Source organism: Pelophylax lessonae (assembly GCF_965119305.1).
Source record: "Pelophylax lessonae genome assembly, chromosome: 2".
Classification (NCBI taxonomy): domain Eukaryota; kingdom Metazoa; phylum Chordata; class Amphibia; order Anura; family Ranidae; genus Pelophylax; species Pelophylax lessonae.
In genome coordinates, this window is record NC_138769.1 from 226,602,626 (window position 1) to 226,619,287 (window position 16,662).

The 16,662-nt window shown below is 38.8% G+C and overlaps 1 protein-coding gene across 1 annotated transcript in view; it reads left to right on the forward strand.

Moving 5' to 3' along the window:
* AMPD1 (adenosine monophosphate deaminase 1) overlaps nucleotides 1-16,662 on the forward strand; it is a 126,390-nt gene that overhangs the window by 47,283 nt on the left and 62,445 nt on the right. The window contains exons 4-6 of the mRNA XM_082246209.1: nucleotides 7,367-7,532; nucleotides 10,547-10,766; nucleotides 16,477-16,606. Of these exons, the coding sequence (XP_082102335.1) occupies nucleotides 7,367-7,532; nucleotides 10,547-10,766; nucleotides 16,477-16,606 (516 nt within the window). The remainder of the gene's footprint in view (nucleotides 1-7,366; nucleotides 7,533-10,546; nucleotides 10,767-16,476; nucleotides 16,607-16,662) is intronic.

Below are 16,662 nucleotides of genomic sequence, written 5' to 3' on the forward strand. Positions count from 1 at the left end.
CATGGGCCACTTTGCTTGCACTATTATTTTAAACGCCAAGTTCAACTTTTTTCTAAAGTCCAGCTCCCTTATGTACCAATATAACACCAATGTACTTCTTTTGCAGAAACAAAACAAACTTTCTATTTATCCTATACGGGTCTGACCTCAGTGTCCAGCTTATTGCATAAAAAAACTGCTTCATTACTTCCTGTACAGACCTTAGGATGTGAAAACTCTTAAGACACAGAAAGGAGTTTGTTAGCTGACCCCATTAACACACATCCCGCACCTGCCCTCCTACTCCAGGAGATTGCTCCCATCCACCTCTGCTGGTGCACATTTTTCTAACGCAATCAGTGATCATCGTACTCACTAAATACACAGGCATACATTTTTTTTCTACCTTACTTTCATCATGCATAGATTGTTCATTAGGCAGAGTGTGCAGGAGCTGAGCAATCAGATAACAGCTTATGTAGTTCAGAACAGTAGTATTGAAGTCCTGGGTTCTGTAAAGCTCACCATACACTCTACAATCTGATTGTACAATCACCTTTGGATCTACTATCAACTATGTAGTGCAAGGGCCTTCCTGCTTGGATACAGAGGGATTGGATAGATAATGTGTCCTCCTATTATATAGTTTTGGTAAATCTAAAGGAGATAGTACAGAGATTCTACAATCAGATTGTATATAGGCCACCTTTATACACCTAAAATAACTAAGTTGGCTTTCAGTGCCATTGACGGCACACCAAACACAGAAGCAAACACACGTTTTAAATAAGTGCATTTAAATTATAGTGCATAAATAAATATCTGAAAACAGTGTAACAGTGTCTTTTCTTTTAAATACTGTATATATACAGTCCTCACGTAAATTTATTATATATAGATGATTTTTACACTGTTTTCAGATATTTATTTATGCACTTTAATTTGAATGCACATTATTAAAGGAGAGCGCTGAACATTTTTGTGATTATATACAATTTTTGCATTTTGTACAGGGGGCTGAATGCATAGTGGTGCTAACTGCTTCCTGTAGTATACAGAGTTAAGTAATAGGTGGTTTATACACAGGGATAGCATGGAAAGTTTTTTCACATTTACACACACGTTTTGCCATGGGAAAAAAGGAGTGACAAACTCAGGAAAACGAACAGTAAAAAACCTGCAACCTGCAACACGCAGAAATGTCCCATGAGCTACTTTGTCAAGCGTAGCGCAGCCCATTGAAATCAACTGGCTGCCCTATGCGTGTCACGGGATAAAGGAGCCCAAAAACGTGCACTCCCACTACGCTAGATGTGAATGGGGCCTGAAAGTCAAAATGGGTTTGTTTACACAAGAACCGTGAGGCTCCATTCATGTCTTAAAACAAACCTGATTTTGTTTGACTATGTGATTCAGACCTTTATGGCCATAAAGTCAGGCAGCAGTAACACAGTGAAACTAGATCAGATAGGGGCACATAAAATGCTTTTCTGACACCTCTTGTGATAGCTACTGTTATACAAGTTACTTACTTTTAGGAAATAAACTTGAAGTCCACTGACACTGCCTATTAAACCTTTTATTGTCTACAGATCAATAGTTTGTCTAAAGAATGGCACAGCTTTAGAAACAGTGTACATTTAGAAGTCTTTGCAAATTTGCAGGATTAAAAGTGTACCTGGAATCTTTTGGCTGAATTAATCTATAAACTGGAATAGCGACGCCCTCTAGTGTTGAAAAGGGAAATTACAGTTGCAGACAGTTTTCCTTAATGCTTCATAAGATCTCCACTCAAAATAATCCAAGGGTTCTTTTACATTTGCATTGCCCTCTGAAGAGTGATCCATGGTGAAATGCTTTTCAAATGGTGTTTGACAGACAGGGGATACATCGCCTCCTCACTGCCTGTTTTAACCCTGTAAATCCTGCAACACCTCATCACAATCACATGTATTGCATGTGGTTGCAGGACGGTTGTGGTGCAGCCCCATTTACTCAAGGGTCTACAAAGCAAGGCATAATGGCTGTGGCATGTGTACAACTGCTTCTGTGTTCTGTTAAGGGGGATGGACGGGGCACTGTAAAACTGCGGCTCATCTGCCTGTTTTTACTGGCCCCCAGCTGCAGGGGTAAATTAGGCCTGAATGGATACCTACTCTGGTGAAATATGTAGGTTTATGCTCAAAATGCTATTTTCCAGGCTGTCATGCTTACCTAATGCTTCAGTACTTTGTGTCAATGATGCAGCCCAGAACAAGAATGCAGATCAGGAGGTCTGATTTCATTTGCACTTCACCCTCTGCATTCTTGTTTTGCGCTAAAATGATTGTAAAGTCTCATTTGTTTTTTTTACTAACATTTTATACTTACCTGCTCTGTGCAGTTGGTTTTGCACAGGACAGCCTGGATCCTTCTCTTCTCGGGTCCCTCTTTGCTGCTCCTAGGCTAGCCCCTGTCGAGTGCCCCCACAGCAAGCAGCTTGCTATGGGGGCACACGTGTCGAGCTGCAGCTCCATGTGTCCATTCAGACACAGAGCTGGGGGTTCACTCCCACCCCCTCTCTCTCCTGATTGGCTAACTGGCTTTGATTGACAGAAGCCAAATGCACTTCTGCTGTGTCTCAGCCAATCACCTGGGTGGCTGCGGGACTCGTGGACATCGCTCGACAGAGATGAGGCTCAGGTAAGTATAAGGGATGCTGTGGAGGCTGCTGCACACAGAAGGCTTTATTCTTAATGCAAAGAATGCATTAAGAATGATAAAAAACCTTCTGACTTTACAACTCCTTTAATGCTCAAGGTACTGATGCAAGAGACAGGCAGGCAGTCAAACAGCATTTTTCCCAATGATGCAAGCACAATCAGTGTATATATTTCTTTAAGCCCCCATTCACACCGATGATTTTTTTTTAATACATTTTTATTGATTTTCCAACATTATGCAATATACAAAAACAAAATCGAACACATAAAAATATAAACAAAAACAAACGCAAGCATATACAAAGAGAGGGGAAAAAAAAAGAAAAAAAAGAAAGGAAGGGTAAGATCCAGTGTCTCTTGTTATAAATGTTTTAAACCTTTCAAGCATACCCAAACCATTAACTATATCAATCATTGGCGACGGGGAGATAATAGCATGCAATCTTACACTATGTATTTTCCATTGATGTCTAGAACATACTTTCCCCAAACTGGGGGGTAATCGTTTACTCTGAATGTAGATTAGTTTTAAATTCTCTCCATTTAACCCAAATATTTTGGCCCCTATCTACCTGTTCCCTTGAAATATGGGTAGGTGGTTCCGGATTTCCCCATCTAGCTGGTATCAAGGCCTTCACTGCATTAAGTAGATGGGGTAAAATAGAATGTTTATATAATTTTAAGGGCTTTACTGTACAGTGAAAAAGAACCGTCCAGGGGTCTCTCGGTAAGGGGGATCCCGTTATCCTCATAATAGTGGCCAAAATATTTTCCCAGTATGGTTTTATAAATGGACACAGCCACCATATATGTGCATGGGTTGCCACTTGGCCGCATTTTCTCCAACACAGTGGTGATTGTGAGAGTAACATAGCATGCAATTTTGATGGTGTATAGTGCCATCTTGTTAACAGTTTATAGTTTACTTTTGCTGTTTTAGTTGAAAGAGAGGAAGACACAGCCAGCTGGAGAATCCTAGACCTCTGCTTATCTGACAGGGGTAAAGCCAAATTATATTCCCATTTCGCCGGATATTTCGGATAGTCCGGGTAGTACATACTCAACAAAACTTTATAGAAAACAGATATAGCATGCCGAGGAGTTTGTTGTGCATGTAATAATGTTTCAACGGGATTAAGGTTTGTCAGTTCACGTATAGGTTGTGGGAGAGAGTTTGAAAAACTCGCCAGCTGACCATATCTCCACTCATCCATCCGTGTAGCTTCCTGCGGGTATATGATTTCTCTTAATGCACTAATCTGATTATTTTTAAATACAGGATCTATGCGAAGCTCCTCTCCTGGTTTCCACTGCCTGAAACCCGTATCCATAAGACCTGGGGTAAACAAAGCATGGCCTAATATAGGCATAAGTGGCGAATTATATGCCCACTTATATTTTTTATGTATAAAATCCCAAATGGCCAATGTGGAGGTAGTAATTGGTGAAACTGTGGGCAACATTGACCTATATTTATGTGGGATCCAAGCCCCCATTCACACCGATGATACTTGTCATGCGATTTGACAGTACCAAATGGTAATGACAAGTCGCTCCCTATTGCCTGCAATGGAAAAGTTTATATCACTGTGACTCATGTCGCAATTATAAAAAACATTGTTGCACTACGTTTTCCCAATTTCATTACGACTTGCATAGACTTCTGTTAAATGAATATGCAAGCCGCAACAAAATCTGAAGTGCAAATCGCACTGAAGTGTGGCTTTGAAATCGTGCTGAAGTAGTGTGATTTCAAAGCTGCACCGATGTGAATGGGGGCTTAAAATGATTTTCCTTTACAAGTAAGATTTAGGCAGATATAATGGAAATACCGTATTTATCGGCATATAACACGCAAATGCGTATAACACGCACCTTCACTTTAAGAGGATAGTTTCAGGAAAAAAACATTTTAAATATTTAAAAATAACAGTACACTGCCCCTTTCATTAAACAGCCCCCTATACATTTCACAGTCCCCCCATGCACAGTTCATACCCCCTTTTATTACAAAGCCCCCCTGCACTCCCAGGAGACCCCCAATCTCCTGGGACAGCCCTGCCAGCTTACTCTAAAGTAAAAAACAAAATCACTGCTAGCCCCTTTCCATAGATGCTTCCTACATTGTGTCACTGTTATTATAAAACAATGCCTCTAATTACCTCAGTAGCTCCGTTCTTCCATGGCCGGTCATGTGATCGCTCTCCTCCACCAATCCGAAGCTACACTCAGAGGAGGAGGAGCGGGAGGGGGACAGCAGCCAGCAAGAACAAAGCTAACAAGGTATTTAAAGGCACCGTTTTTTAATGACAGTGATATAATGTAGGATGAATCTATAAAAAAGGGCTGGCAGTAATTTTTCTCTTAACTGCAGAGTACGCTGGCAGGGTTGTCCCAGGGCCAGGAGAGGCAGGGCCTGACACCCCTCCAATGTGTGGCACCCGGGGCAGACCGCCCGATCTCCGCCCCTCCCTGTTAGAAAAAGAAATATCGGCGTATAACACGCACCCACTCTTTGCACTATATTTTCAGGGGAAAAAAGTACGTGTTATACACCGATAAATACGGTACCTAAATGCTGATCTTCATTTATACATTGCTAAATGTATTTTTTTTTTACACCAAAATATTTTTTATTACATTTCTTTACGTACATAACAAATAAAAATATGACATTACAAAACAAAAACATCAATTTATACAAGACCATAAAAATTTGGTGTCTCCAGCATATATACAACCCTTCAACTATTTTTCTTTTCATCTTCCCCCTTCCCCTTTCTTTTTCTTCCTTTTTCCCTCTTTCCTTCCTCCTTTCCCACCCAACCTCTCCTTCTTCCCAAAAAAAAAAAAAAAAGGAGGGGGGCCCTTTTACAACAACTCCCCCCCCCACCTACTATCTTAAAACTAAAAAATTGTGCTCAATTTATGTGTTAGTGATTAAATTATGGGGTGTATATAAGCGTAAAAACCATGGTTATCCACCCAATTCCACCCTATGTACTGTGAACAAAAACCTTAAAAAAAAAATTGAATTATACACTTAATAATTTATTTAGGTGTATATATGTATATACTAACTACTTACAAAATCCTCACCCAAATTCACCCTAATTTAGTGAGAAAAAAAAAATTGTGAAAAAAGACTAAATTTATTTTTTCATTTCAACAATGCAAGTACCAAAATTTGACCTAGTATCATTCTTTTGCAATCTTTTGTACAACCTGTACAGTGGAGCACAGAGAGAGGGAGGGAGAAGCAGCACAAGAATCCATTCAGGTGTCCTGCTGTGCAAGGCGACAGCAGAGTGACAGAAAGATGGCGCCAATCAATATGTTCATTTCACTGTTCAGTCACAGCCTGGAGGTGGGGAAGGAACCTGGAAGTCAAAATAAGAAATGTAGCAGAGAAAGATCAGGTCCCCTCCCCTGCTAGACTAGGTTATCCTGTGAAGCAGGGATTTGTATATCTCAGGACTTGATAGACTGAAATAAAAATGTATATGTATTTAGCTCAATTAATATACACTCTATATACACATTTGTTTACATTTTTATATATATATATATATATATATATATATTTCTTATATATATATTTTTCACACATCCTAATTGAAGTTTTATATATATTTGAGTTATTCACTTGAGTATCCATAAGCGCGGGTTATAAATTAGTTTTTTACATATGTATTTAGCTGCTTGCTTGGAGTTCAATTTTAAGTACCAAATTACTACTTTCAAACAAAAAATAATAATATTGCAATATTTTAATCATAAGAAAATGCTCATAAATAATGGTACACATCATAAACTGAAAAAATAATGTTTTTATTCCTAATTTTATGATTATAATAGAGACCAACCTTTCTTTTATGATTCTTTGGCCAAACTGCAATGAAGAACTGCAGATTTGCAAAATAAATACAGTCTATATATAAAGCCACTTTCCCAAATTGCATACAGCTGTTTTGAGCCTGTTAGGTTTCATCAATGAAAAACATAGAGACTATGGCATTTATGGATATGGACTTGGAGAAATTGAGACAAAACATCCATCCAAACGCCCTATACTAAAATACTTCAAGAGTCAACATTGCCCTAACTCAAAGAATCCATGGTCTCCATATCTATAACTACCCTGGTGCTTGACAGTTTCTAGCAAACCCATAGAGAGATTGATTATTAACAGCTTGAGGAATCTGCTGGATTGAGCTGCATACTTGTGCAGTGGCCCTTCTTTGTCTCTATTGTCGGTACATCAATGTAATATATGGCCTTACAGGCCAATTAGAAGTCAATGGAAAAGTAAAAGCAAACCAACAAGTTTAACTGGGAAATTAATATTAACTTCCCAACGCATTCCAAAAGAGCATAAGGATTGGAGATACCCATTATTGCTTTCACAGTGACTGATAACAATGATAGTTAATCTACATGTTTGCTTTTATTATATGTAAGCAAAAAAAAAAAAAAAAAACCATGGAATTAAGAGAAACGCCCATAATCTGTTGAGACTTTTTCTATGCCCATATAAATATGTAATATATTGAAGATATTTACCTAAATACATTTTCACTTATTTTAAAAATAGTATACAGTATACTCAACTCAAATTATATAATACTTTTTAAAATAACGATTACTTCTGGAAATGTAATATTTTTGATTTACTTGTATTACAGGTGACAGTTGATGATTTTGAGTTGGCTGGAAAGGGTTTGTTTCGAGCATTAACTATAAGGGAAAAATATATGCGTGCATCTTTCCAGAGACATCCAAGAACAGTAGCTCAGTACCTCCGCGACATTGAAGGTAGATCTTGGAAAGAGGAAGATGAGATCTATCCAGGTAAGACATGCAAAAGGGGAAATATATATATATATATATATACATACACAATATTACACATACACATACATACAGATACACACACACATATATATATATATATATATATATATATATATATATTTTCCCTTAGGAGCCACTGGTTAAGATTGGGTCCTCTGTTCTTTGCCTCAACCTCCATAAGAACTTCAGCCCCTCTGACACACTAGATTGAGTCTACCGAGCAATCCAATACCACGAAAATCATTAAAGTAATATCTGGTAACCAGTAATAATACCATGTTCAAGAAAACAGGAACTGAATCAGTTGGTAAAGGTAAACTTAATAAATTGTCTTCCGATATGGTAGGTAAAGAGGCAAGCATGAAAATGGATTACCAAAGGCAATGACACAATTTTGCATAGGCCTAAAATTACGCTAGGCATCCAGATCAGCATAAACAGTAGCAAGGTCAGCTAAAGTGTAACAGTGGGCAGTAATAAAGCTGGATTTACTGTATACAAGAGAGTATGCTAGGCCTAGACCAATTAGATGTGCACTGTCTGTAAAAATTAATGAAAGGGGAGAAGGGACCAAATGGGACTTGCAGGATGGTTTTGCTGGAGGATCAGTCCTTAATGTTCTTCTTCTTCCAGCTATCATTGGGGCCCTTTAAGAATCGGTGGTGCACTTGACAATAGTTTTCGTAAACCAGCATCCAGTATATTTGCAGTAAAGCGTCAGGCAAGGTGTGGTACAGGTGCAGTGTAGATGCAAATCAAATGCTGTTACAGTTTGGTTTAACTGCAGTATAGGGTTGGAATGGGTGTAGTAGAGATTAGTAGAAATGTAGTATAGGGCTGGTATAGATGAAGTAGGGTTGGATGTACTTGGTGTCCTGCTCTTAGTGGCTTAGTATCTGCTAGTAGTGTCAATTATGGGCAGATAGCCCTCTCACCAGTTCCCAGGATGATGCTGTGGACACTTGTTGCAGAAGGGGGCCTCCTCAGTCGCTCCCTTAAAACCTCTGGTGATCAGCAGCGGGAAGCAGAGGGCGAGTGGACGCTCCAGCCTCTCCATGGCTGCAGTGCAGGATCTGTGATGCGGGTGGTGCTGTGCTGGCCCCATGTGACCTAAGTCTCAGGTATGCAGGCAGGTGAATCCTCAGACAGTAGTGCTCTTTCTCTTCTCAGCACCAAGAAGAAGAACTTTCCTGGGCAGTTTAAAAAAATCCTCTCTCCACCCCTCTCACTCTGCACGGTGTCCATTGGAATCTGTCTTTTAAAGAGTCTATGGGTCCCATTTTATGGCTGCCGTTCCAAACCACAACTCCCAAGATTCTCAGTGCTCTGCATAGAAGTCATTGGCTTGCATAGCTTTAGCTCTGCCTCTGCTGGCCAGAGGAGAATGGTGCAGTATTAAATCAGTATCTCAGTAGAAAGTATAAGTAAACTTATTGTAGAGGGGGAAATGTCTCCTTTTCCTTGTTTCTGTAGTCCAGCACCTGGCTACATATTGTATATTAAAAGTGAAATTGCAGGCAACAGTTCAAAATCAATCATTCAACTCTTAAAACGGCACTAAAACCAAAACCAAAAAATGTAATATATTGCAGCTTACCAATCATTAGATGTGGTGGCTGCACTATTTTTTTTCTTAGGCTTTCTTCCCTCTGTTTTTGCCTGGTGATCTAGCCAGTGACACACTTCCTTTATTGAAGTGCCCCACTGTGGATGAAGGAGCACAGGGGACACCTTTGGACAGCAGCATTTTCAGTCGGGAGGGGGGATTTGTAAATGTATTAGCAGATTTAAATATACCAACAAACTGAAGCCAAAACTAAATCCACACTTTATAATCAGTAAGCCCCCGTTCACATAGGGGCGACGCTACTTCGCACCGCGACCTCCGAGGCCATAACATTGAAGTCTATGGCGGTCGCCTCCTGGTCGCCCCAAAGAAGCTCCGGACCCTTTTTCTAAGTCGGAGCGACTTGTGTCGCTCCTATTAGAACGGGTCCGCAGCTTCCCTATGGGAGGCGACCTACGGCGACCTGTGAGGCGACCAGGTCGCCTCACAGGTCGCCTTAGTGTGAACAGGGGCTTACAGCTGATTATCTTTCCCTTTTGAGATAATGTTTTTACATAAATAAATAAACAAAAGCTGATCATTTTAATCACCCATGCCCATGTTAAATGGTCTGTCTCATCTCAGTAACTTACATAGTTTTATAGTTAGTCTGGTTGAATAAAGACACAAGTCCATCTAGTTCAGCCAATAAAAGGGAAGACATTTATTTTTTTACCATCCTATATACACAATCTCATACCCACAGTTGATCCAGAGGAAGGCAAAAAACAGCAAAGCATGATCCAATTTGCTCCAGCAGTGGAAAAATTCCTTCCTGATCCCCCAAGAGGCAATCAGATATTCCCTGGATCAACTTTACCTATAAATGTTAGTATCCAGTTATATTATGTAATGTAGCTGATACATTCTGCTGGAGAGCTTGTGCTTTTGAAAAACAACAGACTTGCTGGCTGGATCATCAGGTAAAAATAGAAGAAAGAAAGCCTAAAAAAGAAAATGAATGCAGCCATCACATCTCAGAATTGATAAGCTACGATAGAATAAATGTTTGCTTTTGGGTTTAACACTGTTTTAATGCTATCCAGCAAATACTGCATCTAAACTAAAGTCAGAAAGTCCACTCAATTTTGCAATTGTACTCAAATCGGGGTTCACACAGCACTTCCCATGTTCAGTGGATAGGTTGCATCTTGAAACAAGTGGTGTCATTTTCTCTCTTTCTGTTTGCTGTATTACTACCTACATTCAGTTATCCAAGGCAGATTTGAATCTGACGCATCTTTGTGCAGGCTTCTTAATAACAGATGGTAGTTAACATGCAAAGAAAAAATACACAGATGTGTAATTCACAACTAAATTTTGTCACTAAATCTACCAGGTTAACATAAAATAACACATGCTAAAAACGTCATCAAGGTATTATTTTAGTTATTCTTCTTTACAGACTTCAGCCCACCACCAAAAAAGGGAGAAGACCCTTTCAGAACTGATAATCTGCCTGGCGACCTTGGATACCAGTTGGCAATAAAAAATGGAGTGATTCATGTTTACCCAGACAAAGATGCCCTATCCAAGGGTAAACCTAAAGATTTCAACTACCCAGATCGTAATGAATTTGTGGATGACATGAATTTTTTGATTATGCTTATTGCTCAAGGGCCTGTGTAAGTACCAGGGCAAAAAGGTAGATATATATTATACCTTCTCTGCTCATTAAAATCCCAAAAGAGCTGCCAACAGGAACGTACCAAAAATATTTTGGTTTTGAAATTCAGATACCACCTCTCTTGTAAGTGCACCTCACAAAATTGAATATCTAAAAAAAGTAACTATTTTATTTGAACAGAAAACTAGTCCTGATTAGGGGATTTAAAATGAATGACTGTCACTCCAAAATAGGGACAAAAAGTGGAAAATTATGCTCAAGCACTGTTTAGTTTTAAATGTACAGACAATATGGTGACCTGCTGACTTGGCACCATCAACAGGCAGCTTAGCTCTTCAAAACACAGAAGTTGAATCCAATACAATTTTACTTCAACTAAAAAAAAAAAAAAAAACATCCCTAAGACTCGATTTACACCTATGCATGTTGCTTCTGAGCGTTTCTGTAGTGCTTTCCATATTTTTTACAGTGATTACGCTGCGATTTTACCCGATATGCATTTTTCTTTTTTTTTTTGGAACATTTGTTTAAGTCTATTGAACGAAAAAAAAGCAAAAAAAAGCACCCTTTTGCGTTTAAATAAGTCCCCGACCCTTTCCAAAAAATCAGAGGCACAAAAATGCATTGATGTGAATGTGTTCCTTAAAAAAATGTTCCTGCATTTCTTCAAAAAGCATGAAAAAACGCATTGGTGTGAATGGAGCTTAACCAAGGCATAACTAAGTAGGATTTTCATGGTAGCACACCATATAAGTATAAAAATTCAATATCTTTATTAATACAAAGTTTAAAAAACAGCCTATTAAAAGTTCCCAAAATAAGGTTTTTTACTCTTCTTTTGATGACTTTTATTAGACTGTCTTTTAAAATTTTGCATTAATAAAAATATTGGATTTTTATACATTTTAATGGCGTGGTGCCGTGAAAATCCTACTTAGTTATGCCTTGGTTAGGGATATTCTTTTTTTAGTTAATGTAACAATACAGGATGTGAAAATCAAGGTTAACCACTTCAGCTCTGGAAGGTTTTGCCCCCTTAATGACCAGGCCATTTTTTTGCAATATGGCACTGCGTTGCTTTAACTGACAATTGCGCGGTCGTGCAATGTTGTACCCAAATAAAATTGATATACTTTTTCCCCCACAAATAGAGCTTTCTTTTTGTCGTATTTGATCACCACTGCGGTTTTTATTTTTTGCGCTAAAAACAAAAGCATACTGACAATTTTGAAAGGAAAAAAATAATAATATTTTTTACATTCTGCTATAAAACACATCCAATAAATAATTTGAAAAAATCTAAATTTCTTTATCAGTTTAGGCCAATTAGTATTCTGCTACGTATTTTTGGTAAAAAAAAATCCCAAAAAGCTTATATTGATTGGCTTGTGCAAAAGTTATAGCGTTTACAAACTAAGATATAGATTTATGGGACTTTTTTTAAATTGTTTTTATTAGTAATGGCGGCGATCAGCAATTTTTAGCGGGACTGCGACATTGCGGCGGACAAATCTGACGGACTAAGTGACACTTTTTGGGGACCAGAGACACCAATACAGTGATCAGTGCTAAAAATATGCACTATTACTGTCTTAATGACACTGGCAGGGACGCAGTTAACATCAGGAGTGATCAAGGGGTTAAGTGGGCTTCTAGGGAGTGCTTTCTAACTGTGGGGGGAATTAACTGACTGCATGAAGAGAGAGATCTGTGTTTCCTGATTATTAGGAACAGAAGATCTCTCTCTTCTGTCTGACAGAACAGCCGTCTGCCTTGTTTACATGGGCAGACCGCCTTACTGTCATTCTCCTAAATCATTGCTGGTGGCCGATGGCCATCGCAGCAGCCGGACCCGCTGATTGGCTTCCACTGTGTCCAATCAAAGCGGGAGCGCGTTCCCCCAAGAGCCCATCTACAAAATCACGTACAGGAACATGATTTTGCACTTAAGGGCCTTCCTGCCTCAGTAAATGTATTTGGGGCGTTTCTTAAGTGGTTAATCAGCGCAACCTCCTATCTCTGCAGTGAATGTGATTCATTTATTAAGGTAAGTTGCTGCTAAGAAACATAAAGTGCTTTCGCATAACTTAAAAATCCTAAACCGAACAAAGTGCAGCGCAACACCCCTATCAAACATAAAGTGCAAGTGCAAAATATAAATATCAATGTGAATACTTCACACCACAATATTAACCTCTATACCAAATATTGATATAAATTGAAAGAAATCTAAACGCACTAGTTCATACAAGAACTAAAGTGCAAGTGCATAACAAATACATTTTATATATGTGCATAAGTTATCAAAAGTAGTATGCCTAATACTAAGTGTCCAAATATTCCAAAATAATCCAAAAACCTTCCCCCTCTGTGCAAATGAAGTAAACAAGACTCAGAAAGTGCTCGTGCAGTCCTCCACCAGTGCTCTCTAGCTGCTCACCTCACGCCATGACTCCTGTTTTATCAGTCATAACAGGCTGTTGCCCTTTAAGGGATATAGTCAGGTTTGTATGGCATGTTATCTTTCCTTTTTTCTTGAATCGACTCCCTGCATCTTAAATGTGCTCAAGGGCAGATGGCATATGAAACAAAATAAACAGCACTAGTGCTCTCCGTATAATAACATTTTTTATTAACTTATTAAAAACGTGATTACATTTACAGAAAATGGCACTTGAGCCGTCCTAGCTGGATAAGGCTCCTACATTAGTTTCGGCTTGCCGCCGTGTAGTTAGAAATGGCCGGGGGATGACGTAGACCAGGGATCCTCAAACTACGGCCCTCCAGCTGTTGCGGAACTGCACATACCATGAGGCATTGTAAAACTCTGACATTCACAGATATGACTAGGTATGATGGGAATTGTAGTTCCTGAACACCTGGAGGGCCATAGTTTGAAGACCCCCGACGTAGACACTTGCTTTCCTCCCTCCATACGTGTTACGTCCTAGGGTGTGGACTTCCTCAGTAGGGGTGGCGTAAAGCTATGTCCCCGCTGTTTAAATATGCGTGCCTGCTGGTGCCAATAAATCCATTAAGTAAAGGAGGAAGGCTTCTTGCCCCCCCCCCCCCAACCACTTATATTCTTTTGTGTACAATTTTATTTCAGCTAATGGTAGTACAGAGGGTGTTTTTCCAGTTTTTTTAAGTGTAAAAGGACAATGATTTTCTTGTGCCCAGTCTCTGTCAATAACTAACTCCGAGTGAGGGAACATGGAAGTGGGGGGGTCTAGCTAAGACTAAACTAACTAGTTCTGAACTGGATGAGAGGACAGAAGAAGAATCTAAATCACATTAGTAAACAGGTTGCAGTGACCCAAAACTGCCACTAGATGTCAAGATACTACAGAATGACATGCACATGAGTCAGAGATGTCACTCTTTAGCTAAAAGAAAAAAAAAACTTTCCGGTGATGATTTGATGGGAAGTGCAGTTCGTGCTCTCTTGTTCAGCTTAGGGGAACAATGTTGAAGTTTCTCAACTAGTAAGCTTTGCCAAAGGTAAAACATTCATTTTGTTCTTTGGTCAAGATGATTTTAGGCAACTGTCAGAAACAACTTTTCTATCAATGGTTTTTATTGAAGGTTATCAGTAGAAATGCAGCATTACAGCAAAATGTGGACAAAATAAGAAATATGAAACATGAAATGTTTTCAATCATGTAATTTATCATTCCAAAATTAAGCGAGAATAATGCAATTAGATTAACATAGAATGTAACAATTTTAATCAATCAGAGTAACTTAAGGGAAAGGAAAGAAAGAAAGAAAGAAAGAAAGAAAGAAAGAAAGAAAGAAAGAGAGAAAGAAAGAGAGAAAGAAAGAAAGAAAGAAAGAAAGAAAGAAAGAAAGAAAGAAAGAAAGAAAGAAAGAAAGAAAGAGAGAAAGAAAGAGAGAAAGAAAGAGAGAAAGAAAGAAAGAAAGAAAGAAAGAAAGAAAGAAAGAAAGAAAGAAAGAAAGAAAGAAAGAGAAAAAAAAGTAGGGATGAAAGAAAGAAGGGATGAAGGAAAGAAAGATGGGATGAAGAAAAGAAAGAAGGGATGAAGGAAACGAAGAAAGAAAGAAAGGACGAAAGAAAGAGAAAGAAAGAAAGGACGAAAGAAAAAAGAAAGAAGGGATAAAAGAAAGAAGGGACGAAAAAAAAAAGAAGGGGTGAAAGAAAGAAAGAAAGAAGGGATGAAAGAAAGAAAGAAAGAAAGAAAGAAAGAAAGAAAGAAAGAAGGGATGAAAGAAAGATATATAAAAAGATAATGAATTAAAATATATAAAGATATGGTATATTATATTAATCTATCAGTAGAAAACAGTATACACACAATGCGTAATAGTATATTGTCATATCATTAGTGATTGATAATCCAGGTGTTCCATAAACTCCAATGTTGATCAAATGAGCATTTACCCCCATACTTATATGCTAACAACCTTTCAAAGGAATGATTCGTTTTTACTATAGTAATGACCTCTGAAACATTAGGTGCTGCATTAGCAGGGCTGCCATCAGGGGGGGACAGGCCATACACATGTAAGGGGCCCGGACGTACCTAGGGGCCCAACCGCCCAGGCCCCAACCAATGAGTCTGAGTTGTTGCTGCTGTAGTAATTAGCAATTGCTAGAGCAGGGCAGCCACAGAGTGAGCCAATGCAGCCGGTGGGATGTCTTTTTTCTGGATTGGAATGTCTCTTTGCTGAATATATGGGTCTGTCTCTTTGCTGGATTGGGATGTCTCTTTGCTGGATTGGGATGTCTCATTTCTGGATTGGGATGTCTCATTGCTGGGTTGGGATGTCTCATTGCAGAATATATAGGGCCTTCTCTTTTCTGGATTGGAGTGTCTCTTTGCTGGATTGGGCCATCACTTTGCTGATTATATTGGGGTGCCTCTTTGCTGAATTGGATTCATTTTCATATATTAAGTTGTAAAAGTGTTAAAAAAAAGTGGATGAACTGAAGGACTCAGTAGTATCACCAGTGGGACGGCCATTGGACGGGCCCTGGGGGGCCCAGGCCTAAAGCTGTGTAAGGGGCCCACAATTTTCTGATGGCTGCCCTGTGCATTAGACTTCCATTGTCTAGTTATGAGACCCCTAGCGGCTAGTAAAATATGGGTTACAATACGGCAATCATGTGTGAACCGATCAGTGCCAAAATTTAGTATCGCCAGTGCCGGAGAGGGCAGAGAAACAACTTTTAAGTGATTCCAGGTGACATTAGACTATGACTAGACTAGAACATTTTCCAGTTTTTGTTGTAAATTTTAAGAACCACAAAACCTCAAATACAAGTTAAAATATGTCAAAGGATGAATTTTAAATGAAACATGTACAACAATAACTATACTAAGCACTGTTTGTATATACAATGACATGAATCCCTTTTGTGAAAAAACATATATGGGGTCCCAATCAACAGACACAATGTAGTCCTTCTCTTAATCTGTGAATGGTGAGGTTAAACACAGACATTGGGCTTCTAAAGTATCCCAATGACCTTAGAGCAGACAGGGCAGGGACAACAAATTCTTCAGCTTGTCTGGTTTAGAAGATCAGGCTTAGCAGAAGGCCTCTAACTTCATAAACTAAGGCATGTTGGTAATGCGTGATAAACAGAGATCTAAACAGATCTCCCATTGGAACTATAAAAATGTTTGCTTGGACCAGTTTTTTTCTATAATCTAATATCATTACACATATGTGTTTGACTGCAGTAAGACCTACAGCCATCGACGTCTTAAATTTTTGTCATCTAAGTACAAAGTCCATGAAATGCTGAATGACATGGAAGAACTGAAGGAGTTAAAAAATAACCCACATCGAGATTTCTACAATTGCAGAAAGGTAATGTTTTTAACAGTGCTTATATAGTAAACCCCACTGTCCAGAATATTAGAACC